The 27,599-nt window shown below is 35.6% G+C and overlaps 3 protein-coding genes across 3 annotated transcripts; all 3 read left to right on the forward strand.

Moving 5' to 3' along the window:
- The first annotated feature begins 12,763 nt into the window (after positions 1-12,763).
- Positions 12,764-13,576, forward strand: LOC114307605 (putative calcium-binding protein CML41). Its single transcript, XM_082873804.1, has one exon. The coding sequence runs from the start codon at positions 12,865-12,867 to the stop codon at positions 13,420-13,422; it is 558 nt and encodes a 185-aa protein (XP_082729930.1). The 5' UTR covers positions 12,764-12,864; the 3' UTR covers positions 13,423-13,576.
- A 7,469-nt stretch (positions 13,577-21,045) lies between these two features.
- On the forward strand, positions 21,046-22,410 carry LOC114273938 (uncharacterized). Its single transcript, XM_028215774.2, has 4 exons — positions 21,046-21,356; positions 21,503-21,590; positions 21,672-21,814; positions 22,139-22,410. Exons 1-4 carry the CDS (start codon positions 21,082-21,084, stop codon positions 22,209-22,211), a joined length of 579 nt encoding a protein of 192 aa, XP_028071575.2. The 5' UTR covers positions 21,046-21,081; the 3' UTR covers positions 22,212-22,410.
- LOC145793295 (ADP-ribosylation factor GTPase-activating protein AGD5-like) lies at positions 22,364-24,048 on the forward strand. Its single transcript, XM_082876088.1, has 5 exons — positions 22,364-22,462; positions 22,628-22,722; positions 22,995-23,085; positions 23,704-23,758; positions 23,855-24,048. Exons 1-5 carry the CDS (start codon positions 22,364-22,366, stop codon positions 24,001-24,003), a joined length of 489 nt encoding a protein of 162 aa, XP_082732214.1. The 3' UTR covers positions 24,004-24,048.
- Positions 24,049-27,599: the final 3,551 nt, after the last annotated feature.

Below are 27,599 nucleotides of genomic sequence, written 5' to 3' on the forward strand. Positions count from 1 at the left end.
CATGCAGGACAGATGAATGAATGCAAGCATGCTGTCATACTGTATGCTAATTGAAACATGCCCTAATCTAACCATCATAAGCTGATAAATAAAAGAGAGAAAGACGTGGGGTTAGAAGACATACATCGCACACACGCACACTTATTACAACATTGCCCTCGCGCAGAGGGTCCGAATAAATAATACAGTCCCAAATGAATAAATAATACAGTCCCGAATACATACAAATCCCTAATTAATTAACAAATTAATCTAGGAAATTAGTAAATTGGCACGTAAATCCATGAACCGCCTCAGCTCTGTTCCAAATGATGAATGATGCATGCTCGAGTTGCCTTGCGCAGAAATCCATTGCGAGGCCCCGGTTCGCCTCTGTTTGCAATTGTTCTCGAGATGCATGCCAAGCTCCGGAAGGCTGTCGATTTCTGATTTGCTACAACAGAGAGCAACATAGGGGCATGGCAAAGTATTTTCACATATGTATGCATGACTACTCTTCAGGGAGTGTTGTCCTTGATCGTCGTGCCACCAATCACGCATCTCGATGCATGATGGCCGAGAAGTTGAATTGCATGACTCAATATGAAATGAATGCACGTATGGACACAACATGGCCTAGACTCCATCATGGATAATCCGGAGTGTCGGCGACCGGGAATTGAGACACGTTCCGTCACTCGGAGTACGAAACGTCCCTCGTTTCTCGTGCTTGGGCTAACTCCAATCCCAAGCACTATGCAATATGCATGACATGCATGAATGCGATCCTAATATGCATCCTAGCATACTCAATGCTATGAAATGACATACACAATGCACGATGTAACGAAGCATACACAATGCTCTAACATACAACCTTACATACGCAATGCTATGAAATGAAATGGCATACACAATGCATAATGGACTTACACTAACATGAGTGGACCTCAGCCACACTCACATCAGTAGCCATTAGATGAAAATGAGACTCTCGAAATGCGTGCACGCATGCACGCAAACCGAGGACCGAACCTAAGGCATAGTATGCAACTCTAACAAGGCATGGCAAGGGATGCAAGATGGCATATGAGCATGTGAATTTCAGCACTGAAACATGATGCTAAACAACCCCGAAACATGGAAAAATGGCACCCGATGCATGAGATGAAACCCGAAACTCAAAACTAGGCACATGGAATGACTTATAGCTATACAAAGCATGCATTATTTGATCATGAAGAATGAAGACAGAGCCAAGGCAGTCCCAAAACATGAACATTTCCAGTTCAAAGCATGGCCAAAAGATGTTAGCATCGTGGAGAAAATAGCATGCAATCTTGACTAGCAATCATGGTTTACATGGCAAGTATATGAAGAAAATGTAATCTCACCAAACCAGCAAAAATCAGTGAATAAATCATGTGAAAATAGGCCCAAATAACCACTGATATGCAACCATGGTATGCAAAAATAATGAGTTACTTTGGAGGGCCATGCAAGGAGTTATTAAGCACATGCAAGGTAGACATTTAGCATGGCATAAAAAACTATGAAAATAAAATATGGTTGTCCTAAAACTCACCAAATTGACCCTGGAAAGTGACTTCGAAGCATGCAAGGTAGGGTCTCTTTGGAAGGCCAAAAAGGCCACCAAACAAGAGAAGGAGAGAGAGGGTCACCCCCCTCTAATCTTGGCTCTCAAAACAGTGTTCCAGCCACTAAAAATCCACTGGATTTCAGTGGCTAGAAGGCCAAACAAAGCATGCAATTGGGGCTTAGGTGTAAGGCTCAAAACACGGGACAATCAAGCATACGAGGAAGCATGTGACCTCAAAAAATAAAATTACCTTAATCAAACATGAAGATGATGTCAAAATGAGACTTTTTCCAGTTTATAAAAAATCTCAAAAGTGAACAAAAATAGGGCTAATCTATCATGCAAAAATGGCCCTAAAAGAGAGAATAGAGACAAGGGACAGAAGCTGGCCCCAAACAGTGAAGATCCCTTCAACAAAGTTGAAGAGGGGCTCAAAATAAAGCACTTTAAAGTTTGGCTTGAAGCCCATAAATGCTTACAAACAGGGCTAACATTTCATGCAAGAAATAGCCATAAAAGAGGGACAAAGAGGCAAGTGGTAGCAGCTAACCTCAAACAGAGGAGAGCCCTTCAACAAAGTTGAAGAGGGGCTCAAAACAAGACATTTCACAGTTTATGACCAAGTCCAAAACATCTCAAAAATAAGCCTAAAATATCATGCAAAAATAGGCCTAAAAGAGAGTTTAAACACAAAGGGGGAGGAGGAGACCTCAAACAGAGAAAGACCCTTGATCAAACATGGAGCAGACCTTGAATTATGACTATTTCCAGTTTGTGTTGGAGCCCAAAAATTCAAGAAACAAATGCTAAGAAAGCATGCAAAATAGAGCTAAAAGAGAGGGAAAAGAGACTTACCCTTGTAGCCTAAGTCTTCAACAACTTTTGATCCAAGAAATGGTGCTTCTAGCCTCTGGAAATCAGCTTCAAAGGGCTAGAATGGTGGGTGGAGGTGTGGTTCTATGAGTGGTAGTGTAAAGGGGGCAAGAGCCTTAGGGTTTGAAGGGTTTGGAAGAGAGATATATGGAGGGGTGTATATATGAATCCCAGCTGATTTTCTAACCCTTAGAAATGAGGCTTAAGGGTGTATTATATAGAGGGAGAGAGGCCAAGGAAAGAGGGGGGGGGGAAATGAATTCAAATTTCCCCCCCAAAAGGGCAGACCCTCGGGCAGGGGTTTTGTGCAAAACAACTGGCACAACTGTAATGTACCAGGGGAGAGAAGAATGGCCGGCCTGGTAGAAGAGGTTCAAGTGGCCAGCCGGCCACCCCCCATGGCCGGCCGGCCAGGGGTCAAAAGGGTCAATGAAGATTGCTGGCCGGCCACCTCAAAAAGGTGGCCTCCCATGTGTGCACAATACAACTATGTGGTCAAAACCCAGAAAATGTGAACCATGAGAGAGAAAAGCCAACTTTTTAGAGGGGTTCAAAAGGGTCAAGGACAATTACTGGCCGGCCTATACATATTGGTGGCCTCCCAGGTATGTACAACACAAATATGGGGCTTAGGGCTAAAGAAAGTGGCCCCGGGGTGGTCAACATTAGCTTTTTAGTGAGAAAAACGGGCGACGGAGAGTGAAGAAGAAATAAAGCTGGCTTTTCGGAACAATTGCTGGCCTCCCACCCTCCTACAAGCTTCCTAACAATGAAAATAAGGTCCCCACCAAAAATGAACCAAAACGGATGCAAAACGGAGGTTCGGGGACCAAAACGCGCGGCCTGGGGGCCCCGAAAACAGGCTGTTAAGCACCGGAGGTGGCGTTCGACCACGAAGTTGGTCTCTCGGGCCACAGTGTTCCTCAAAAGGGAGGAAATAAGGTGTATACCAAAAACCGGAGCAAACGGAGGTGGTTAGGCGGTCCCGAACCGAGGCACACGACCGTCGGCTTCGAAAAACTAGAAACCAGGCTCCAAACGGGAAAAATGGCCTACGACCACGAAACGTAGCGTACGGCCACTGAGAGATGATCTACGAGACCTCTCCCTCCCTTCAGAAAGAGAAAACAGACCCTACGAAGAGTCCGGAAGTCCGGAGGCAAGGCTTGCAGCCGGGACTCTGAAACTTCTGAACGAGCACAATATGCAATATCACCGAGCGCTCAATCAGTGACGTCTGAGTCTTAAGGTCGGTCAAAAATGGGGTGTCTACACCTGTACAAATAAAACGGTAAGTACATAGAACGAAAGCCAAATAAATATATAGTAATAAAAAATAAGGAGCTATACGGCCACCTGGTTCACCTCTTCATCTTGGCACGAGATCCAGGCGATCTTCACCCTCGCCGAATTCCTAGTTGCCTCGGACAACGACCATTACATTGTCAACACGCTTGCCAGAACTGGCAATCATAGTCACTAAGTGATGGTCGATATCCTTAGCCCTGAGAAAATAGCGTCCCTGCCGGCTAGAAGATTTGGCTAAGTGTAGACACGCCCTCGGGCTTTATGCTACCACAGTTCAGACTCAAATGTCACGGTTTTTAATCTGATCCCACAATGTGCGATGTGAGATTGATAAATCACCAAAGAGTCCAAATTCGGTAAATCATTTTGGAAAACTGATTTTTAAGAAAGAAGTGCCAAACATGGACTGTTTTGCTAGATACAGAGTCGCCACCTAAATATTTTATTTTGGGAAAATTTAGGAAACCCTGACTCGTTGCCTAAGGCCACGTGTCTGTCATCACCAAAGTTACCTTGGCTCGGGAACTTGGGTACGATTGGGGAAGGTCATCTATGAGCACCCCCGCTCGCCCGATCCGAAGATCGGCCTGTACTAAGCATGATATTGAGTTTTGAAAACATATGTGTTCTTATTCCGGTTAATTAGCTAGAATTACTATGTGATGCGCAAAACACACAAGTATAGACTAGATTACCTAATTTGGAACAAAGCATCGCATATCTGTTTGTTTGGAAATGGTCCAAAGTTTGTTACTCGCAAGTAGGCTAAAATGCGGATTTGATGAATTGTTCCAATTCAAGTAATCCAACATTCACCCACAGGCATTTAGGTAGTTATATCACATAAGCAATTAGCCTTATGGCAAGCATACTGTCATGTTAACACTTACACACATGCAAGATGCTAAAGCATAAACACTCACAGTGTACTCCGAGCCAAAACAAGAACATGTTAGTAATCAAATGTATGATCCAAGTCCATGTTAAGATGGCTAATGCAACACATACGAAATACAATTAGAATAAGCTCGACTAATCTAAGATGGCATATGATATGCGGCAATTTGATACACATATTCAAGTTGGAATTGAAGTACTATGCAGTTAGTATGATGCGCCGAACCCAGTGTATGCAATACAAATGAATGAATGCACACATGCATAGCAATACAAATGAATGAATGCAAACATGTATAGCATAAGGTATGCAAAATCAAATATGCCCTAAAACTAACCATCGTAAGCGGTTAAATAAAAGGGAGAAAGAAATGGGGGTTGGAAGACATGCATCACACACACGCACGCTTATTACACAATTGCGCCCTCTCGAGGGAGGGACCGAAAGAATAATACAGATTAATTAACTAACAAGCTAATTAAATATTACACAATACTTAATTAATTAAATGAATTAATTAAGCTAAGAAAGCAGTAAAGAGGCCTCGGGAAGAGGAGATGAATGCATGCACGCTCGGCTCCGCTCAGAAATCCATCGCCATACTCATGCTGCCTCTGTTTACAATGATATGTACTTCTGAAAACTTCACAAGTCCCAAGGAAGCTTCAGAATCACTCCCTGAGCACTGTGGGATGTCACCGACCAAGGGGTGAGGCCACCGACCATGGGGAACTGGTCATCCATTTGTGGTAATCTCGGCTAACAATTAATGGCCGGCCGGCCGGCATTGAAAATGGTCAACCGACCATCTCTTCCTGCAGAATCCTGTTTTGCTGCAGTAGAGGACAGACAGAACATGGCGATGCATTTTCAAAGCAATGTTTGCACCACCACCCTCCTTATCATGTTTGAGACTCAAAGGAGCATGGTTCTCGACCCTTGGGCCATCAATCACGCATTTCAATGCATGATGGCCCAAGGTGCCAAGTGTGCATTTCAATATGGAATGAAATTCATATAACACGTAAGGGACCCCAACCTCTATCATGGTTGATCAAGAGGCAAGGGATGCATGCTCGATGCTATGCAACCTAAACATGCGAGCATACTAGTGCAAAATGAGCATACAAGCAACAATGTTACACAAGGCAATTAGCATATAACAATATGCAAAGACAAGCATGCAAACAAGCATGTGACTTCGTTCAATCATGTAACAACATGTGAGGCAAACATGTAACAACATGTTAAGCAACGTAAAACCAAAAGAATGCATGCCAAATGCACTACCGCTTAAGCATGCAACAACATATTAATAGGCCAAGTATGCGACAACATGCAAGGCAAGCAGGCAACAACATGCGGGAATGGTCTTAAACCAAAATGGGTAGCTCTCGAATAAGCCCAAATCAGCGGCCAATATGCCAAGGGAAAGGGGACAAAATCACATACAAACATGCATGGTAGTTGGCCTAACACTTAAGCATCAAAGGGAGACTTTTAAACACACTTAAAAGGAATGAAAAAGCATGCAAATGTTACAACATATTAAACTCTGAAAACATGCTAGGAATGATGCCAAACCAAATAAACAAAGTAAGCAAAGCGTGCAAGAGAGCCTAAAGCTGGAAGCTAGCCGAAGGACTCAAACCAAGGCTACATGAAGCAAGCCCCAAAGGGACAAGGGGACCTAAAACAGTCCCAAATCAAGCTCAAGTGAGCCTAAAACATGTAATGACCAAAGCCAAAACAAGCTAAAACGAAGGGGCAAAATAATGAGGCATGCAAGGCCATCAAAGAGGTGTTACACTACACCTAATACAACCAAACATGGCACGATTTAAGCGACCCAAAATAGAGTTAGGACATGTCAAAATGAGCCCAAAAACCCACTTAGATGGCATCCCAATAACCTAAGCATGATGGCATGCACAATGACACATTCATGAGGCATAAAACACAAACTCTTTAAGACATTAAAGGAGTGATAAGTGTAAGTTTATAAGCATGAAATATGGACTGAAATAGCATTCTAAGTGATGCCAAACCAATGAAATGATCCAAATAGTGCATGCTAGCAACTTGGACACTCAAAGCTAACAAGCTAGATTACATGGTAGCTATACAAAACAATGCAAGCATGGCCAAATCAATGAAAAACAGAGCTTAAGCATGCTACAACAAGCCTAAAAGCTTCATGGAGTTGGGCCAAAAAATGCAAGCATGGTAGTCTAAATGCTAGGTACATGTTAAGGCAAATCATGGGATTACAAGACAAGTATACAAAGCATGAATGGTATGTCTAAACCAAGGCAAAAAAGTGCTATATCATGGCAAAACAAAGCCTAATATATATTGAAATGAAGCTAAAACAAGCTAGGCAAACATGCTACAACATAAGCCATTTATGCAAGCATTAAAGACAACAAGGAGAGGGGATGACCCTCTCCTTTTTAGGACCTCAAAACCACCTCTCCACCACTAAAAATCCTCTGGATTTCAGTGGTAGAGAGGTCATGCAAAGACCAAAACAATGGCCAAAATGTATGGCCTAAAACAAGGCGTAACAGGGCCTTGGAGGGGGGAGACAACCCCAAACCTCAAAGTGACCTTAAACAAAGTTCTAAAACACACAAATCAGAACTTTTATCAGTTATAGTCGAAGATTAAAACAATAAGCAAGATAGGCTAAAAGCTTGTGCAAAAATAGAGAATAAAGAAGGTAGGTTCTCACCTTTGAAGAATCTCTTCAAGAACACCACTCCAGCAGGTTTTCTGAGTTCAAAGCAACCCAAGAACACCAAAATCAACCTCCAAGGACCTTAGCTCCAAGAGGATGGTGTTCTAGTGTGTGTTTGTGTACAATAGTAAGACAAAAACACACTTTTGAGTACAAAACTAAACTAAATAAGGAGTTATAGATACAATACTATATCTAGCCTCTCTAACCCTAATTCTCAGGACCCTAGAGGAGGGAGGAGGAGCTCCCTGTTTATAGAGGTTCAAATGCCAAGCTTCCTAAGCAAGCTAAGCAAGAGGCAAATCCCTCCATGCACGTGTATGGAGGGGGTGTAATGTGGATGCCAGCTGTGACAGCTGGCATAAAATATCTGCCAAAAGCAGATGGAAAGGGGTTGGCTGGAAAATATGGCCGATTGACCAACAAAAATGGCCGGCCGACCAAAAACATTGCCGACCGACCAAAATCTTTGGCCGGTAGCAAGAAAACAAGGTCAGTGGCCTCAAACCAAGGCTGGTGAGGTGTGAGGATGGCCAACAAGCCATTCCCTGCCTTCAGAAGCAAAAACACAAGTGTTTGGTGCACAACCAAGCACAAAACAAACAAGTCGAGAGGTCTTGAGGTAAGGCGCGCGGCCGAAACCTCCGAGAACTCAAGACGAACACGAACATGGATGATCATCGAGTGTTCAAACGATGACGTCCAAGTCTTGAGGACGGTCAAAAATGGGGTGTCTACACTAAGGCATAACAATGCCGAATTGCAGGTATACCAAGGTTAATCCTAAGGCGTCGGTTCAATTCTATAATCCCCATTATGATTCGAAAAAAATTTACATTAGGTTGGAAAGGGATTAAACCCCAGTGGCAAAGGACAGCCCTTAAAAATGGGTGAAGGGGAAAATGGACTTCGCCCTCAGTAACTGATAGGAGAGGAAATATGATTGTACTTTCATCAGTCCTCTCCATATCAATGGTCCTGTCTGTCACAAGTGACAGATGGACGTTGTCAGGGATGGAATAATGGCGACGGAACCAGAAATTAGATCTGCTAAAAGGAGTTCTTTCAATTGTTTTGCCAATCTAGCTAGCCTAAGGACTGTGCAAAACTAAAAATAAACAAGGAAGTGGGATTCGGAATGAAGGAGAAGAAAACTTACAAAAAGCAAAAGAGACAATGAGAGATAGGAGGAAGTTGCAGAGGTCGTAAAGTGGAGGTATATCGAAAAGCAAACCATAAGCTTTGAGTATTTAAAAAAACTTACATTCGAAGGGACAACATAGTTTCAAATCACATTAAATGAAGAAAGCATATGAAGAGGCGGGAAGATGTAGTGATGCCTAAAAAGCGTGTGTTCTAACATGCGTTGGAATGGGGTTAACTACCGTTCTTTCCTTGTCTTTTCAAGTTCTAAACCAAACACGTCGTTTGAAACCAAACATGCCGAATAACTGGCATTAATACGATGTTTGGGGGGGCAATTGTGGGAGCCAGATATCATTGGTACACGTGCAATAAAGCCGAATGACGCTATAAGGACAGTCAAGGATAGAATTTGTATTTGGCTCCATCCTGGACAATCGCAAGGCCGACTAGACTAATCGGCCTAAGAACCAGTTGAACAAAAGCCAAATAAATAAACATGCAACGGATTGAGAGTGGGCCCGACTTTGAGGCCCAAAAGAAAAATATAAATAGAGGAGTATCATCCAAAGAAAGGTATGTGAGAACAAGTAAGATTAACTTAAGATACATGCTACCAAGAGAGTATACACTAACTTATCCGTCGGAGTGCTAATTCCGGCACCCCCGACCGGAGTGTTCATTTATTTTCAGGTGACTAGCTGATAATCAAGAGCGTCCTACAAGATCCAGAGAGTATTTCCAAACCACTTCTCCACACCTAGTACCTGAACATGCACCTGAAATTGGGCGGTGGGAGGGAGAAGCGCGAGAGCTCTAGCCGGAAGGAGAAGTGAGACTGCTCCATTTGATTCGTTCACAAGTCTTCGTTGACCGAAGGGAGAAGCGAAGATGAACGGGGCTACAAATGAGGTAACTCTGAAGGACTGCTCCAACGACGCAATGGCTGTCACGAGCAAAGCAATGGTTGTTGCTCCGAAGGACTGCTTTTCCCTCTATCTCTATCTCTTCGTCGTCTTCTCTCTCAATCTCTCTCTCGAACACATCTCCTCCAACTAGTTTTTCTCTATTTCTTCTTTTTCTTTTCTTTTCTTTTTTTTTTGGACCAAGGAGTAGAAATTTAGGAGGAAATTTTAATTTATTTAGGCAAAATTTTAGAGGGTTTGTTTCAAATATTGAGAAGAAATTTGAATTTGGTACAAAATTTTATAGTAAAATTTGGTTTTAATTTATACTTTTTTTAAGTTTTATTATTTATATTTGTAATTTTACCTTTATTAAAGTTTCATTAATGTTTTGAATGAAAAAATAAATTTAAAAATTTTATGATTTTAATCAATAAACAATAATTCTATTAAAAAAAATTACTATTATGTTCTTAATAATTTATTATTTAATTATTAATAATTTTTGTTTTGAACTGATTATTAATAGTTATTTTAAAGGGAAATTTATTGGAAAGTCCTATTTTGGAAACTTTTGTACCATTTGGTCCCACGTTTGAAATGTTTGATTAGCAAGTCATTACTAGGTGTAATTTGTGACCAAGAAGTCCCTTTTAAAATATAGATGGGTATCAATTAGATGGATATATCCTTACTAGTTAATTGGGAAGGTTATTTTATTTTCGGAATACGTGATCACACAGTTGGAGGGAGGGGGTGATATTCTGTTGATGAAAGGGTTGACAATGTGGTGGGTATAATGTAATACTCCAAAAAAATTAAAAATTCCTTAGTGTATTTTTTTTAAATGTAACAACGTAGGGGGTATGATGTGATTCTCAAAAAAAAAAAACTAAAAACTTATTAGTGTACTTTTTCTAAATATGATAACGTGACCCAAATGTGACAACGTGACGGGTATGATATAATACTCTAAAAAAATTAAAACTCATTAGTGCACTTTTTTTTTTTAAATGTGACAACGTGACGAGTATAATGTGACACTCCAAAAAAATTTAAAAAGAGTACTTACGTGTAGGTCCTAATAACTGGACTTATTGTCTAATAGGTCCTATATGAGAAAAAAATTTCATAAGAACATGTCACTAATTGTAAATTTTAGCGATAATTTATAAAAATCATGACCAAAAAAAAGTCACTAATTGTAAATTTTAGCGATAATTTATAAAAATCATGACAAAAAAAAAGTCACTAATTGTTAATTTTTAGTGACGTGTATAAAAAATTTTGACAAAAAAATTATTTTTAACGACAATTTTATCAAGACTTATTTTAAATAGGACTTGATGGGAATTAAGTCTAACTATTAGGACATATTGGTAATTTATCCAATTAAAAACTCATTAGTGTACTTTTTCCAAATATGACAACGTAACGGGTATGATGTGACATTCCAAAAAAATTAAAAACTCATTAGTGTACTTTTTTTAAATGTAATAACGTGACGGGTATGATGTGACACTCCGAAAAATTAAAAACTCATTAGTGTACTTTTTCTAAATGTGATAACGTGACGGGTATGATGCGACATTCTAAAAAAATTAAAAATTCATTAGTATACTTTTTCAAATGTGACAACGTGACGGGTATGACGTGACACTCCAAAAAAATAAAAAATTCATTAATGTACTTTTTCTAAATGTGATAACATGACGGATATAATAAGAAATGTATGTGTAGCATTGCAGATGTTTCGTAAGTGATGTGCTGTTGTATTTGTTATTTTGATTGTGGGTTTTCAATATTGTAAAGATGGATTGTGTGTGCACGGCATACTGAATCTAGGGGACCACACATTTGAGTAATGGATGTTGTGGTTGTATTAGTGGGGTATGGGAGGGGGGTATAGAAAATTATATTCTAATAGTGACATGATGTTCCGTGTACCCTTACATGATGTCACTCACATCAGAAAAGATACACCATACACATGTGGTATGTTCACACCTCCACATTTCCAACTCAAACATTCTAAACAACTAAATACTACTACGCTTTTTTAGCGGACGTAGAAAACACACACCCTTATCCCCAAAATTAATATACAATTATTGACAGTGGTTTCACCAATGGTAAATTAGTAAACAAATAGCCCCAAGGACTACACGGTTAACAAGAAAACTTATAGGACCATATGGATCACAAGATCAAAATATAAGATTTATTGGTCAATTCTCCTATTTTAAATAGTAACAAATTTAATTAATATTAAGAAACATTCAAAACTACGTAGTTTTGATACAAAATATGACATTTTCCTTTCTGTGACCACAATTTATTGGTCACCAAAGGTTTTGAGATCTCGCTTCTTTTTTTTTTTCCTCCTCCTGTCCTACCACTACTTTCTGCGACCAATTTTTTTTTTTTTTGGTCGCAAAAAACTACCTATTAGCTACCAAAATGTCGTTGGTCGCAAAAACACAATTCATCAGCGACCAAAAAAATGTTAGCAGAAAGTCAACTATCTGCCACCAACTCAAAAAAAGTGGTGCCAAAAGTTTTTTTTTCTTGTAGTGCTAATAACTTCTCGGACAAAAACTGAAACTAAAAAAGGAAAAGGTCACCAAGTTGTAAGGAAAATGTTACCAATGTGCAACAACCTTCCAAGTCCCTTCATGGAAAATTCACCTTCAAACAAAAAGGAAGTAGGATAAAAAAAACAAAGCAGATAGTAATGTTATGCAAAAAATAAAATTATACAAATATAAAATATAAAATATAATATAAAAAATGTTGACTTTATTACTTTAAAACAACCAAAAAATTCATCAAAATTGTTTAATTATTTTATTATTTAATAAAATGCTAAACATACAAAAATTTTATACTTAAGACACTAATACGATTATGAACCATATTGAAGAATTTTATAAATTTTAATAAATGAATATAAATGAGACATAATATTTTGTATGAAATTGTGTATAAGTGTTTTTTTTTTTTTTTTTTTTTGTGTGTATATTAAAATATACTTTTAAATATCATTATTACATGATTGTGATAATGAAGGTAAGAATATACTTTTACAAAAGTAAGTCAAGCATTTCGGATAACTTTCTCAAGTAAATGTATTTTAGAGGAAGTCAATCTCAACCTCATTCAAGTAACCCAAAGAAGTTGCTTTGCACCTTCACAAACGGTTCCTCACATCTTTTACGCAATTTCTTTGCAACCTTCACTTTGCCTTTATACTCCACTTGTTGCATGTTCGTTTAAAATCACTATACAAATCTAAACCATTAAATTTCTTCCACCTAGTTTAATTTTTTTTTTTTTTAATAATTATTTATGGGATGAAATTCTTCTATATATAATTTGCTTTCATACCCTTTTGTTTCTCGCACAAACTAATCCTTCAATGGCAATTGCTAGCTTTGCCAAGTCAGCCAAATGGCTATCAAAAAAGACTCTCAAGCTAATCACCACCCTCCTTCTCCTTCGTTCCAAATCCAAAACTACAAGCCCATCCTCTCTCCCTTCACCAAAAACCACCACAAAAGACGAATTTCGACAAGTTTTTCATTACTTTGACAGGGACGGCAATGGAAAAATTTCTAGTGAGGAGCTCATAGCTTACTTTGAGTATATAGGCGAGTCCATGTCGCACGATGAGGCTCAAAGGGTGATAACCGAGTTTGATAAAGATGGCGATAATTTACTAGAATTTGGAGAGTTTGTTCATTTGGTGCAAAGTGACAGCGAGGGTGACGATGATCTTAAGAGGGCTTTTGAGATGTTCGAGGTTGAGAAAGGTAGTGGGTGCATCAAACCAGAAGGGTTGCAGCAAGTTCTTAATCGTCTAGGTGAAGCGAAATCGAAAGAAGAGTGTAAGGCTATGATAAGAGTGTTTGATCTTGATGGCAATGGAATGCTTGATTTCTATGAATTTCACAAGATGATGACCCCAGTCACTTGAATCCCTCACATGCATATGTTTGTACTATACCTATAGGACATGTTTGATTGACATGATTAAAGTGTGAGATTTGAATTATTAATCCGTAGACTAAATAATTTTGTATTTGTTTTGAAATTTTGTTTCAAGGTTATTAATTCAATGGATAATTAATTCAACAAATTTGTAAGATTATTAATAATGGGATAGGGTTGGAAGTATATATCTTGAGCTTGGAAATAAAATAAAAAGATTTTTTTACCCTTGACTAAAAATTAAAACAATCATTATTTTTATATAATTTTATATTTTAGAAGGCTAAAAATAATTTTTAAAATTTTTAAAATATTTTTTGATATTTATTTTATCAAATTAGTTTATATTTTAAAAAAAAATTAAAAACAAACCAAACATGGCATTTGTATTTTGTATTTTTATTTTGCTTTTATTTGTTTATTTATAATTTTTTTCAAAACCACGTTTATAAAGAAATTTTGATAAAGTAAAAATTGTGAAGAAACATTAATGGATGGTAAGATTAGAAAAGATAAAAAAAAAATATAGTTATAATCCTACATTCATATATTTTCTTATTCAATGCAAATCAAATAATGGACAAGAAGATAATTTATGTTACTAATCTAATCAGATAGTAAATACCATACTAATTTGATAAGATTATTAATACATTCACTATTAATTTTATAAATAAAAAATGGCCATAATTCATTTATCTAATGCGATATAACCATGGTTTGAAACTTGCCAAAGCGTCAAGTACAATAAACCTTAAATTAGCTTACAAAATATAGAATTTGTAATATTGCTATATGTTCCCCTCCACTAAAGTTATTCATCTGAAAATGTTACGCTAGACATTTTTTTTTTTATAATATAAAAAACATTCATAATAGGTCTAATATCAAAATTTCAAATATATATATATATATATATATTTCTCAATAAATATAATCAATTAACTTATTAAAAAATTATCTTTCATCAAGTCTTGACAAATTTCATAATTGAAAATCTATGCTCCTATGCGTAATTGAAACATGTAAAATTAACTCAAGACCAATCAATCTATAAATAAGATAATTATTTGTTTCAGTAAACATTATCAAATTTCATAATCTCATTTTAAATAATGTCATTTTAAAAGGATGAACAAATAATGAATATGAATATCTATGCTTTCAGAGGATGAACTTATTTCAAAATCTATGCTGTCAGAGGATGAACAAATAATGAATATGAAACAAGGGGCATGGACAAATTAAAATAGGGGAAGTTACCGGCAAGTCTCATACACAAAATTTAAAACCCATTTAATCTCAAAATAAAATAATTGTATCAATTAGTCCCACATTTTAATTGTTATCAAAAAGTTCTTTTTTTTTTTTTAATTTACAGATGTTGCTTCTTCCTGCCACCGTCGGACTTCCATCAAACGGTCACTGGAAACTCGCCGGAATATTCAACATCACCGGGAAGTCGCCGAAAGTTCGCTGAAGTGTTTTGAACGTCATTGGAAGTTGTCGAAATGTTCAAAACATTCGCTAAACGTTAAGAATATCGTCGAAGACTCACTGTAATATCCAGAATAATATTGCCAAAAAAAAAGAATAAATAGAGAAATTATAACGAAAAAACATAATACAATGTGCTAAATATTGATAAATTGAAAGGAAAAAAAAAAAGCACGTAACAACAAAAAACAGCGTCAATGGAAAAAAAACATATGTTATTTTTCAATTTTTATAGGGTCAAATAATCGCCAATATTGATCAAACTAAAAAGTAAGCTTTGATGTAAAATGTTACAGTTTTAAAGTAAAAATCTATTAAGCATTTATCCTTATTAATCAAATTGAAAAGCATGTTATGAAACTGCAAAATTTTGTAATTTTAAATCAAGATGCATTTTGGCACAAAAAAATTAAAACTGCAAAATTTTACAGTTTTCACCACCGGTAACTAAAAACTCAAAAAAACTTGTTCAGAACTTGAAAATTTTCTACATTAAAACAAGAAAAAATAAGTGTATAGCAGAGAAAATATAAAAAAATTGAGAGATCGAAGAAGAGAGACAGATATAGAAAGAGGATTGTACTTCGATAACTATTTTTGTTTAGATCCAGTCGTATCTGATGTAGATCTAAGTATAGATATATTAGATTTGAGTAGATCTATTCATCTTTTTCGTAGGAAACATATCTTCTTCACTGTCGATGAGGGTAAAGCAAGGAGTCAGTGGTTGGTGGTTGCCAGTAAACCACAATCAATGGTGGTGGTCGTTCGCCGGTGACTATATATCAGAAAGAGAAAGAGAAGAAGCAAGACGTGGTCGCCGATAGCTAAAAATCAAGAAAAGAAAGAGGCAGAAAAGAAGAAAAACGTTAGAAGATTTTTAGGTATAAATAAAAGGTTGTGGAACTAATAAGTCACACGTCTTTCAAAGAGCACTTGTTGATAATTTGCCCATTAAAATATGATGTATAAAAAAATAACATAAATAAAACATGGCCAAAAATTGAGAATAATATAAATAATAAACTCACTCCTACCTCTCATCTAATATTGTATAGCCTATAATGTTGCCAACTCGACTAGAAAACTATTTTAAAAATTTTATTATATTATTAATTTGGGGGTGCGAAGGTCCATCATTTTAGGGTGTAAAATTTTATAATTTTTAATGTAAAATATTCTAATTTTAATTTTTATTTATTTATTATCAATAAGTAAGAGAATAATTACAAATACGAGGAATATTATATCAAATAGATTACTAACTCAACAAGAACTAGAATATCAACAATTACCAAGTCCAAACCCAACAACTATTAGATACATATAACAGCCATGACGGGATAGAAATAAATACCACAACAAAAAGTATCAAATTCATGTTCATAAGAATTAAACCCGAGACCTCACGCTTCAAAAAAATATTTACACAACCACTAAATCAAAAATGTTAATTTTCTCTAATTTTAAAATTATCTTACTAATTATATAAAATCCGCCCCCGACATCCATTATGTCACTACAGGAAAATGAGGATTTAACGGCGTTTAATTAACGGCGTTTAATTAAACGTCACCTTTTTTTATAATTAACGGCGTTTTTTAAACGTCGCCTTTGTTGTTAGGTAAAACGGTACCGTTTTGTAGAAAGAAGACGTTTAAAAAACGCCTCAAACCTCTCTCTTCACACCCTCTTCCCTGTCTCCCTTCACACCCTCTTCTATCTCTCTCAGTTTTTATTTTGAAAACCTATTTTGAGCACCGCCGTCTCCTTCTCACTCACTCAAATCTCTCACTCACTCCTTGCTCTCTCTCTCTCTCTCTCTCTCTCTCTCACTCAAATCTCTCTCAATTCTTCTTCGATTCTTCTTCAGTTCGGTGATTCATCTCGGGATTGCGGTTTCGAAGTTCGATTTTGAGCGTAGATCCGTGATTCATCTCCATGGATTTGGAACTCTTCGTCTTTTTCTATCAGAGGTTAGTTGCTCTCTCTTTCTCTCACTCAAATCTCTCTCGATTCTTCTTCAGTTCAGTGATTCTTCTTCGTTTAATTAACCACATTTAGAAAGGTTAGTTGCTCTCTCTTTGAATTGTTTTGATATCCTTTATGCTTGTTCAACATGGCTATTATATATAATAGACGAAATCCTAATCGTAGCCCAAGGATTAGAATAAAAAAAAGGGAAAAATTATTGGCGAATAAAAGCTAGTCCTAAATTTGACTAAATTTTATGCTTGACCTCGTCAATATATGTAATTTTCAGGTACTCAAAGAGAGTTTTAAGATTTATTGTGCAATTAATGATGGAATCATCAATCTGGTTGATAAGGTGAATTGCCTTTATTTTCTTGCAATATTTCCAACTTTAACATGGTATTAGGTGGAGCTTTTCGCTTGCTTAGACTTTATGCTTTTGTTTTTTTATTTTTTATTTTTTATTTGTTTTTTATTTTTATTTCTATTTTTTTTTCCAGTTTTTTGAGATGCCAAGACATGAAGCAATGAAAGCCTTAGATATATATAAACGATCTGGCCAACAGGTGATGTTTGCATTGATTTTTGTTTGAATCATCACTTTTCAAAACTATCTTCTGTATTTTGTCAAATTAAAATGGGATGGATCTGAAGTTTAGACTCTGGACTCGGTTTTAATCATTCAGATTCAAGTTTTAGTGGTTAAAAAGTAGGTGTTTACTGCAGGCTGGAAGCAGATTGAATTTTTAAAATGCCTTTTCCATTACTGTCTCACCAATTTGAATAGTCTAATAATTTTCCTTGGAAGTTGTTTTTTTTCACACATTTTAAGTGATATATCTAGGGAACTGAACTATGCATTTTTAGTTCATTAGTAACCGTTTACAATGTGATCTACAGCTGTAGAATGTTAAGAATATTAAATCTGATGGCATTGATATGTAATATATTATTAACAAGGTGTTCACTTTTCTCTTTTTTGTTCTTGCGCTGGTGGGTCTGGATTGTTAAAGTAACATCAATAGCCTGTTGAGTAATTCTTATTAAATGTGATGCTGTCAAGTCTTGAATTAAGTCAATATCCTGTTGAGTAATTCTTATTAACATTCAGAGGAAGCACCTATTTGAGGACCCATGAGCTTTAAACTGATTATCTCAATGCCATCATTTGATTTTTGTTGTAGGAAACAAAAATGGGCTTCTATTGCCTCACACCACCACCGACCAAGGTAATGCTGTGACAAACATTTTGTTATTCTAAGTAGGATTACATTTTTATGTTGCTCTTAGTTATCATGGATATTCTTGTGTTTCTTAGAATTTTATTTGATCAAATCTTTCCTTTTTAATTCCACTTGATGCTACTGGGTGAAAATTGCGTCCATGTATAAGGAAAATGATTGCATAGCTATCCTCATTTTGGAACATTAAAATCTCATATAATATATCATAGAATGATAAAATATTCTTTCAAAATTCAAGGTATGAAGGTGTTTTGGTGTTGTTTCGATATGGTTGATCCTTTGTGGTGAAACAGAGTGTGATAGCTAAATGATATTGTTGTTTTTAATTTTTAATTTTTTTCCCCCAATTTTCTTGCTTTAGAAGAAGGCAAACAAAACCTTTCTTGTCCAAGAGGAGATACGTTAAAGGGTTTTAATGATTTGAGTGATATTTGCTTTGTTATTGGCTGCAAAGTAATCCTATACTTTTTAGTGGTCTGTCAAGCAGTTACTCATTCAGTTGAAACAACTTTGTTTAAGCCATAATCCCTGAGTTATGTTACAGAATTTTATGCTTTTTCTTTTTTGCTTCCAAGAAAATATCATTAGGCTTACTTTGGAAAAATAATTTACAAGAGAAAAGCAGGAAATGAGCAGAGAAAATATCATTAAAGGTTCTCCTATAGTTGTGGCAATATGAACCAGATAATGAAGTTCTTTAGCATGCCCCTCCTGCATGGTGTGCTTGTTTGTAGAATTTATCCCCGCCCTCGCTCTCTCTCTTTCTCATTGAATACTAGTTGCTATCTTAGTTGTTTTTTGTGATTGAATTGAAGGAAGAGATTATTTTTGCAGCAATGAAGCGACTCGAAGACCTGGGTGCCTCGTCTTTTATTCTTGATCTTAGAGATAATCTGGGTGGACTAGTTCAGGTTTGTTTGATATCTTACATTCTCCATTTGTCAATGTATATATATATATATATCCAAGTTGGACACTTTTATTATTTCATCTATTGCAGAAGGTTAAATTCATGATGCCAAAGAAAAATTGTCTTTGTTATATTGGTTACCATCAGTGCAATTTTAATGGATAACAGATAATTTGAATCGATTTCTTAGAGCATTGTAATTTTCTTTCTTTATTTCTTCTCCTTTGTTCTCATTGAGCCATGATTAGGTTTTATTTTATGTTATTTCTTGGACATGATTTTTAGTTGCTCTTGTTATCCTTGAATCAGGAGTTATACCCATTCATACCTTTTAGAATAACACTTCCTACCTATATATGTGTTCAAAGTTCATATTTATCATAAAAAAAAAAGAAAAAGAAAAAAAGAAGAGGAATGAAAAAACCGTTTGGAGTTGAGGAGAAAAAGCTATTTGTGTATCTTATGAGCAAAGGAAAAATTGATTTGCTTCACTAGTTAGCTGATTTTTCCCCCACTAATTTTCAAATGCTTTTAAACTATGTTTTTAATTTTTTCGGTTCTGTCCATGGAGTTTAATGTGATTGAGTGTTTAAAAATTGTAAATTTGATTGTTTTGCTTATTTCAGGCTGGGATTGAAATTGCTAAGCTCTTTCTAAAGCAGGGGGAGACGGTATGTGAATCTAATCAATCAATGTCATTGAAATTGTAAAATCCATATTTTGATAAATCTCCCTCCATCTCTCTCAAGAGAGTTCTTAATTCTTTTGTGTACTGGCATTTTTCCATTGATGTTATCATCAATTCCAAAATTGCTGGTTGTTTGTCATTGATTTAAAATGAATCTCATGACATAATAAATGATCATATCTTCTTTATTTTGAGATGATCCAATATTACGGGTTTCTCATATATGTACTTATATCTAGAAACTTGAGGTGCTTTCTTAGGGTTGTGGTCTTATGGGCAGGTGATCTATGCCATTGGAAGGGATCCCCAGTACCAAAAAAACATTATTGCAGAAACTGCACTTCTAATTACAGCTCCTGTCATTGTATGTATGCCTTCCTAATAACTACATATACTTCTATTGGGTTTTTGAAGTGAATTTATATGTATGATTTGCACTGTGGAAATTTATGGAATTCTCTCAAGTCAGTAGCGTGACTGTCAATTTAGAACCAACTTGTTGACTATAAACAGGGATTTGGACACAAATGATTTTTGGCATATCCTGTGAACTATATAAGATGTGATCTTTCTAAAGCTGGGATGCTTAATGCAGTACAATATGGATTGCTATTGTTCATCCTTCATGCAGAAAACCTTGGGGTTGTAATTGGATCATGGATTCGGAGAGGAAATTTTCTATGGAAAAGGAAAATTGAAGGGAAAAATAAATGAAATTGAAGTTAATTTTCTTCTCACTTCTCTTCTCTTTTCCTTTCCTCTGCAAATCTCTCCTCAAATCCATGATCCAAACACAACCTAACTGCTTAAATGGCCTTACTGAATTATTGGGTTTGTTGAATTTCTGACTGGGTAGAAGTGAGCAGAACAAACTATTGAATGATCCAATCTGGGTCCATCAAACTTAGGTTCTATTGAAAATTGTCTTGTCAATTACTTAAAAACTCATGTTAAAATATATATATATATATATATAATCTTAAAAGCTCAACCTTAGCTCTGGCAGGTTTTCTTGACCTACTGACGATCCTCAAATTTGAGTTGGGGACCCGGGGTTCCCTAAAAGATATATTTCACATTATCATGAATGCAGAAGGTGGAAATGGAATACAAAACTTACAAATACTTAAAAATGGTCAGACTGATACCAATTTTGTGAACATTTTTGGGTTGGATGGTTTTTTTCAGTATACTTTTTAAACTACTTTTGATTGCAATATGGCTAACCACTTATTTGTTATTTCCGATGCAAGTTTTGGTGAACAAAAATACTGCTAGTGCAAGTCAAATAGTGAGCAGCTGAGATTATCACAGAGATTCAGTTGCTTATGAATGGAACCCGAAGACGAAACACATCTTGTCAGCTGGAAGTCTCAACTTGAGGAGGATATGAAGATGATCCAATATCAGGACAACAAAAACCACATTATTGAAGTACTTGCAGCTAATGACCTTGACTGTGATGATCTGGGTTCAATCTGTGCAGCAGACACGATGGTTCTTGGTAACTATATAGAAGAAATTGTAGTATCTGCAGTCTCTTATCATTTGATGAATAACAAGGATCCTGAATACGGACACGGAAAGCTAGTTATTTCATCCTCAAGGTTAGATTAGTATATTATTTATCAAAAAAGGTTAGATTAGTATATTAATTGGAGGCTAGTTATTTCATCCGCAAGGTTAGATTATTATATATATTGGCGGTTTCCTTACCATTCAAGCCTCGTTAACTTTGTTGGTCATGGAACAGTTTGTCCCATGGTTTGAGCATATTCCAGGAAGGCAAGTCTTCTGGCAAGGATACTTTAAAGCTGGAAGCGCAGACTGAACCTTTTATGGTTGTGCATATGTTTTTTCAATAATCTGATTGTATGGAACGTGAAGAGTATTTTCTTGATGTCCTCTTTTTGTTGTCCTAGGATGCACCAAAGGATGAGGCTGTTGCTGTGAAGCCAGAAACAAAAGTTGGAAGCACAGTCCCTGAGGCATCAACTTTAACAGAGGCATCAGCTGCAACAGTGAAGGATGCTGGTAACCCAGCGCGCCAGCATCAAAAGCTCTGGTGGGTTAGATTTATTATTTCATTTTTGAGATTTCTTTGTTAGGATTTACTTATTCTCTACCATTGGTTCTACAACTCGTTATGTATATATGCCAGCACTTGCACCTCTGCATTCCATGTTAAAATTGCGGATACTTTTTTAGTATTTAATTAATCAGCTGAAGAATCACTGACATTCTTTCAGGCATATAATATATAGACATGTAGATTGATTTTTTTTAGTTTTGTAAACTTAACATGAAGTTTATGATGACCATCCGTCTCTGTAGTGTTTATTCTTCTCCTGTTCCCTTCTTTTCTCATCGTGGTGTTTGCTTATACCAGGAGATTTCTCCTGACAATGAATTTGAGAAGCGCACAAGGCCAGAAGTCATACCAGCTAGTGAGATCGGTGTGACATTCAAAGATATTGGTGCTTTGGATGATATTAAAGAATCTCTCCAAGAACTAGTGATGCTACCTCTTTAAAGACCAAACCTATTCAAAGGAGGCCTTTTAAAGCCATGCAGAGGAATATTGCTATTTGGGCGTCCTGGCACTGGGAAGACAATGTTGGCAAAGGCCATTGCCAACGAGGCTGGAGCAAGTTTCATTAACGTGTCGATGTCTACTATCACTTCAAAATGGTTTGGTGAAGATGAGAAGAATGTTCGTTTGTGGTTAATGTTAACACATAATTTTTGGATATATGTTAGTTTGTGATTAATGTTAAAACATGATTTTTTGATTTTAGATATGTTAATTTTGTGGGTAATGATTGGATATTAATTGAATGAGAAAGTAAATTAATGCTTCATTACAGCTATTTGAATAATTGATCAAATATTTTCTGATCCTTATCATTTACAGATACTGGAAGGGCTTCTTAAATTGCCAGAAAACAGGGAGTGTGCTGACTGCAAAAGCAAGTATGTTATCTGGAAACTATCAAAATTGATATTGACACTAAAATTGTGAAGAAATAAATAACTTGATCTCAGTACATTATACCATAAAGTAGCTGCATGTTTTTCTTTTCCTTTTGTTAGGTAGGAAAATTTGAACTTGAGTCTCTTTGTGTGGGATTTGCGACCTAAGCTTCATGGGTGTCCCGCTGTGGACATCAAGTAGCTACATGTTATTAGTTAAAAATAATTTCTATATATTTTGAGTTGTTGTTAGTGACTAGTATTTCATGCAGGGGTCCTCGATGGGCTAGTGTGAATCTGGGCATCTTTGTATGCATGCAATGTTCTGGAATCCACAGAAGTCTTGGAGTGCACATATCAAAGGTGATACTTTATGCATTGGTAGTGCGCTTTAATATTGTGAAGTTTGTCTATTGGTCCCTTCAAAGTTCCACTGTTTATTTTTCTTAGCTTTAATGCCAAAAGAACCAGGAAGTAGAGAGTTTTTTACTTATTAAAAATAAAAAAGAAAAGCAGAGAAAGTTTTATGATAGATACTAGCAATAGGGAAATTACTATGTAATATTTTTCAACTTTCCAACTTGAAACCTGACCTATTACTTTCCAGCTTGAAACCTTACCTTTGGTGCTCTCTCTCTCTTTTCATTGGCTTCTTATTGGTCTTTCCCTTATGGAAGGTCTCTTTGAGAAGGTGGTTGCCATGGGTTATGGGAAATAAACATTCATATCCCTGTGATAAGTTGCTTGTTTGTAAATGCTTAAATCTTCATAATCTACAGTTCAATAATGCAGAACCAAAAATTCATGAGCCCTTCAATTGTTCTGTCATAAATTGCTTTTGGGTTAATATTGAATCCTTGCTAGGTTTACCCTATCAGGTAAGAAGAAAATATTTTTTACTTCTGCACACAAATACGTGGTTAAGCAAATGCCAATTATTATTTGCATACTTATCAATGGGTTCTTTCTGGATTTTTGCAGGTGAGGTCTGCTACTCTGGACATATGGCTTCCCGAACAGGTTGCATTTATTCAATGTAAGCTTCTCTGTGAGTACAGTTTCATTTTTTAGGCTGATGTTGGTCCAAGATAACAAGAAAGTGACTCAATATATGGTTTCCTATCCTATACAGCAATGGGAAATGAGAAGGCAAATTGTTATTGGGAAGCAGAGCTGCCCCCTAATTACGACAGGGTTGGGATTGAGAATTTCATTCGTGCAAAGTATGCATTTTCATGTTTTTGGGAACATGAAGCTGACAAAGGATACACATTAATTTGAGTCACCTGAGGAGTAATGGGAACAAAAACAGTGAAAGATACACATTAATTTGTGTCACCTGAGGAGTTAAATGCAAGTTTTCAATCAAAAGGCATAAATTCCAAGCACAGTCTCCAGATCTGTTTCTTCTTTTCCTATCACTGCAGAAACATGTAGTAATCAGTTTCCTCCTATGTGACTAAAAAATAGTTTGTCACAATGCATTCATGCTTGACACTGGTGTATCATGTATGTCTAGTGAATGTGCTGAACTGTTTGTTAGAGAATGTTTTATTTTGGCTGATTTGGTACCTTCTATTATCATAGATCATGAATAATTTGAGTTATGAGTTATTGTTTTGTTTTCTAATTTTTTATCATAATGTCAGAAACAAGCTGCCAAGAAGGGTGTATTTCAGTTGTTTGCTGAGAAGGTGGAATATTTCAGAGGAAAAGAAGGATGTACTTCCAGCTATGTATTAATATCTTGGAATGGATTGTGATTTTGTATTCATCATATTCTAAAGACATACTAGAATCAGATAAGAACCTAGAAATAGAAAACATTGGCAATATTCTACTGGGAAAGAATCTTTTGGTGCGCTGTGATTTTTAGATATATGTTAGTTTGTGATTAATGTTAAAATATGATTTTTGGATATATGTTATTTTGTGGGTAATGGTGATTGAATATTAATTGAATGAGAAATTGAATTAATGCTTCATTTGTTATTTGAATATGAGTTATTATTTTATATGTTAGTTTCATGACAGGTGTTTGAATGGGAGTTAATATTTTATATGTTAGTTTTATTATAGGTATTTTTTTTTAATTTAATCAAATAAAATTAACACAATTTCACCCCCCCAAAAAAAAAAAAAAAAAGAAAAGAGAGAGAGATATGACAGCGTTTTTACAAATGCCTCCTAAACCCTCGTCATTAACGGTAACAGATAAGACGACGTTTTCAAAACGTCGCTAAATATCGTTGGTGACGTCAGTGTGTGTATGGTGGGACATTTGGCGGCATTTTTTAAAACGCCTCCTATACTAATATCACGGCATTTTTAAAACGTCGCAAAGATACAGCGACGTCCGCAGCTTCGACGTTTGGTACTAAACGCCACTAAAGGAATTAGCGGTGTTTTTGATAGATATAGCGGCGTTTTTTAAACGCCACTAAAAGTCCAATTTCCAGCAGTGTGTACATATGTTTCTGCTTACCAATTTATATACAATAATTGCTATATATGGTTATGGAATTTGCATACCATCTACATTTCATAGATAGATATAATTAGAGTTGCAAATAAATCTAACTCTGCGCGAGTTGGCTCGGCTCGTTAAGTAAACGAGTCGAATTCAAATTCAAATATTAAACTCGTTAAGTAAACGAGCTAAGTTCAAGTTCAAATAAATTCGACTCGTTTATTTTTATTTAAATTATATAATAAATATATTATTTAAACAATAGCATAAATACATTATTTATGTATTAAATAATATAAATAATAATAAAAATTTTATCGAGTTTCGGCAAACTGAACTCGAGTTTCATTAATATTAACAAGCCTACCCGAGTTCGAACCCAGTTAGTTATTGAGCCGAACTCGAGCTCAATATACGAGCTAATAAACAAACGAGTCGAGCTTGAGCTCGAGCTCGAGCTCGAGCTCAACAAAGTTCAGCTCAGCTCGGTTGGTTTGTAGTCCTAGATATAATGGATAATTCTATTTTATTTACACCAATGGACTCTATATTTTACCCTTTGTGTCAGTTTGATCATTACACTTCAATTGGCTTAATTTTGATAATTCATTTTAGATTTTATATCAATTTGGTCTAATTTATAATATCGTTAGTGTTTTGTATGAAAATTTATCACTAAATTAATTGAGGTTAACTCGCTTAGTTGAATAAATTTATAATTTTACTCTTAAAAATATGACATATGATACTTATATAGGTATTTTTTATAATTAAAAAAAAAACTAAACATTGTAATCATTTTATCAAATTGAAACGAAATTATAAATTCAGGATTAAAATCAAGTCAATTGAAATTGCTAGGACAAAAATGGCATAATGACTAAAGTATAAGGACTATCATCATAATTTACCTTTTTATATCACATCATTAAAATAAATAAATAAATAAAAAATTGGGCATTTACATACAAGTTCTATTTTGTGAACTTATAATCCATTAGGTCCTAAATAAAATTATTTGCTCCTTCAAGTCCTATTAATTTTTAATAGACCAATTTACCCTTCCAAACCTGAATTTAGGAATCAGATGGTTGTCTTCCAACCATCGCTACACTAGCACTGGAATTCCATCATCTATATTTCTTCCTATAACACCAATGATGCCTGTAACTCTCTCTCTCTCTCTCTCTCTCTCTCTCTCTCTCTCAATTTGGATGTAGATCTTGTTTGATCGATAGGAGGAGTCTAGGGTTAAATTACATACATGTTTGTGATTGGGTGTGTGTTTTCAGTTCAGGATGGTGATAGATGTTGAACCACCGAGCCCTCTTCGCTACATAATCGGAGCAGCGATCATGATGATCGTCGTCGTATTACCCCTCATTCTTCTCCCCATAGATCCAATCTTTGGTCTCATCTGTACGGCTCCTCATCTGCCTCAGTCCCTCTCCTCTCACCTCCGATCGCTTCTGCTCTGTCCAATGCGTCGTCGACTCCATATTTAGATTCTACAATCGCAACACAAAGCAAGCCACGACCCTCAATTGCAAACTCTCTCTTAAACTCGAGTCGCTGTGTAGTTGAGTCTCTTTTTTGAAATTGAGAATAATCTCAGTTTATGATATTCTCAATTTTAATCATGAAAAAAAACTCAATTCAGCAATCTAATGTGTCAGGTTCGCAGAATTATCTTCCTTTTCAATCCCATACTTTTCTCAAAAGCCAAACAGAAATTTTTTAGTTTTGATAATTATATACTGAAATCATTCTCTGTTTTGAAAATTGAGAACATTCTCAATTTTGAAATTAAGAACATTTTCAGTTTTGGATTAAAGGGCAAAACGTCTTTTTACCTATAAATGAAACTTATTAGTTCAAAAACTTTTTGACAAGACCGAAGCTACCATCGAATATTAACTCATAAAAAATCAATAGTTTATGACTATAATATATGTATGTTATTGTAAACTTTAAAACTTCCTTTCAAAATTTATAATAAATATTTATTGATGTAAGATTTTCACAACCATTGATAACATAAGATAATAATTTCATTCCATTCATGAAATAGAATGAATTTGAATTCATACTATCTTATGTGTGATTAATGTATTAAATTAGTAAACCTCATCTTTGTGACATCATATAGTGATCATCAATTCATTAGAGCATCTCCAATAATTGATGCGCCAAATTCACGAGCCAAAACTATTTTTGATTATACCATCACAAATACCTCTTTCAATGATGTGCTGCACTTAATAATAATAATAATAATAATACTAATAATAATTTGACACAAGATTTGGCTTTGTCAAATTTACCATATCAACAAACGTAATTATGATCAGTAGATGCTTTTTTGAAAAATAAATCTAATGATCAAAAGTTGATATGAGAGTTGATT

This window comes from Camellia sinensis, chromosome 6, assembly GCF_055761805.1.
Source record: "Camellia sinensis isolate YWXY chromosome 6, ASM5576180v1, whole genome shotgun sequence".
Classification (NCBI taxonomy): domain Eukaryota; kingdom Viridiplantae; phylum Streptophyta; class Magnoliopsida; order Ericales; family Theaceae; genus Camellia; species Camellia sinensis.

What these genes read in the sequence shown, in the direction of transcription:
- LOC114307605 (XM_082873804.1), top strand. Translation starts at nt 12,865, where the DNA reads ATGGCAATTGCTAGCTTTGCCAAGTCAGCCAAATGGCTATCAAAAAAG.
- LOC114273938 (XM_028215774.2), top strand. Translation starts at nt 21,082, where the DNA reads ATGGAACCCGAAGACGAAACACATCTTGTCAGCTGGAAGTCTCAACTT. An exon ending in CTAGTTATTTCATCCTCAAG is followed by an intron (nt 21,357 to 21,502) that starts GTTAGATTAGTA and finishes GTCATGGAACAG; the next exon opens with TTTGTCCCATGGTTTGAGCA. An exon ending in CGCAGACTGAACCTTTTATG is followed by an intron (nt 21,591 to 21,671) that starts GTTGTGCATATG and finishes TTGTTGTCCTAG; the next exon opens with GATGCACCAAAGGATGAGGC.
- LOC145793295 (XM_082876088.1), top strand. Translation starts at nt 22,364, where the DNA reads ATGTTGGCAAAGGCCATTGCCAACGAGGCTGGAGCAAGTTTCATTAAC. An exon ending in TTGGTGAAGATGAGAAGAAT is followed by an intron (nt 22,463 to 22,627) that starts GTTCGTTTGTGG and finishes GCTATTTGAATA; the next exon opens with ATTGATCAAATATTTTCTGA. An exon ending in TGTGCTGACTGCAAAAGCAA is followed by an intron (nt 22,723 to 22,994) that starts GTATGTTATCTG and finishes TATTTCATGCAG; the next exon opens with GGGTCCTCGATGGGCTAGTG.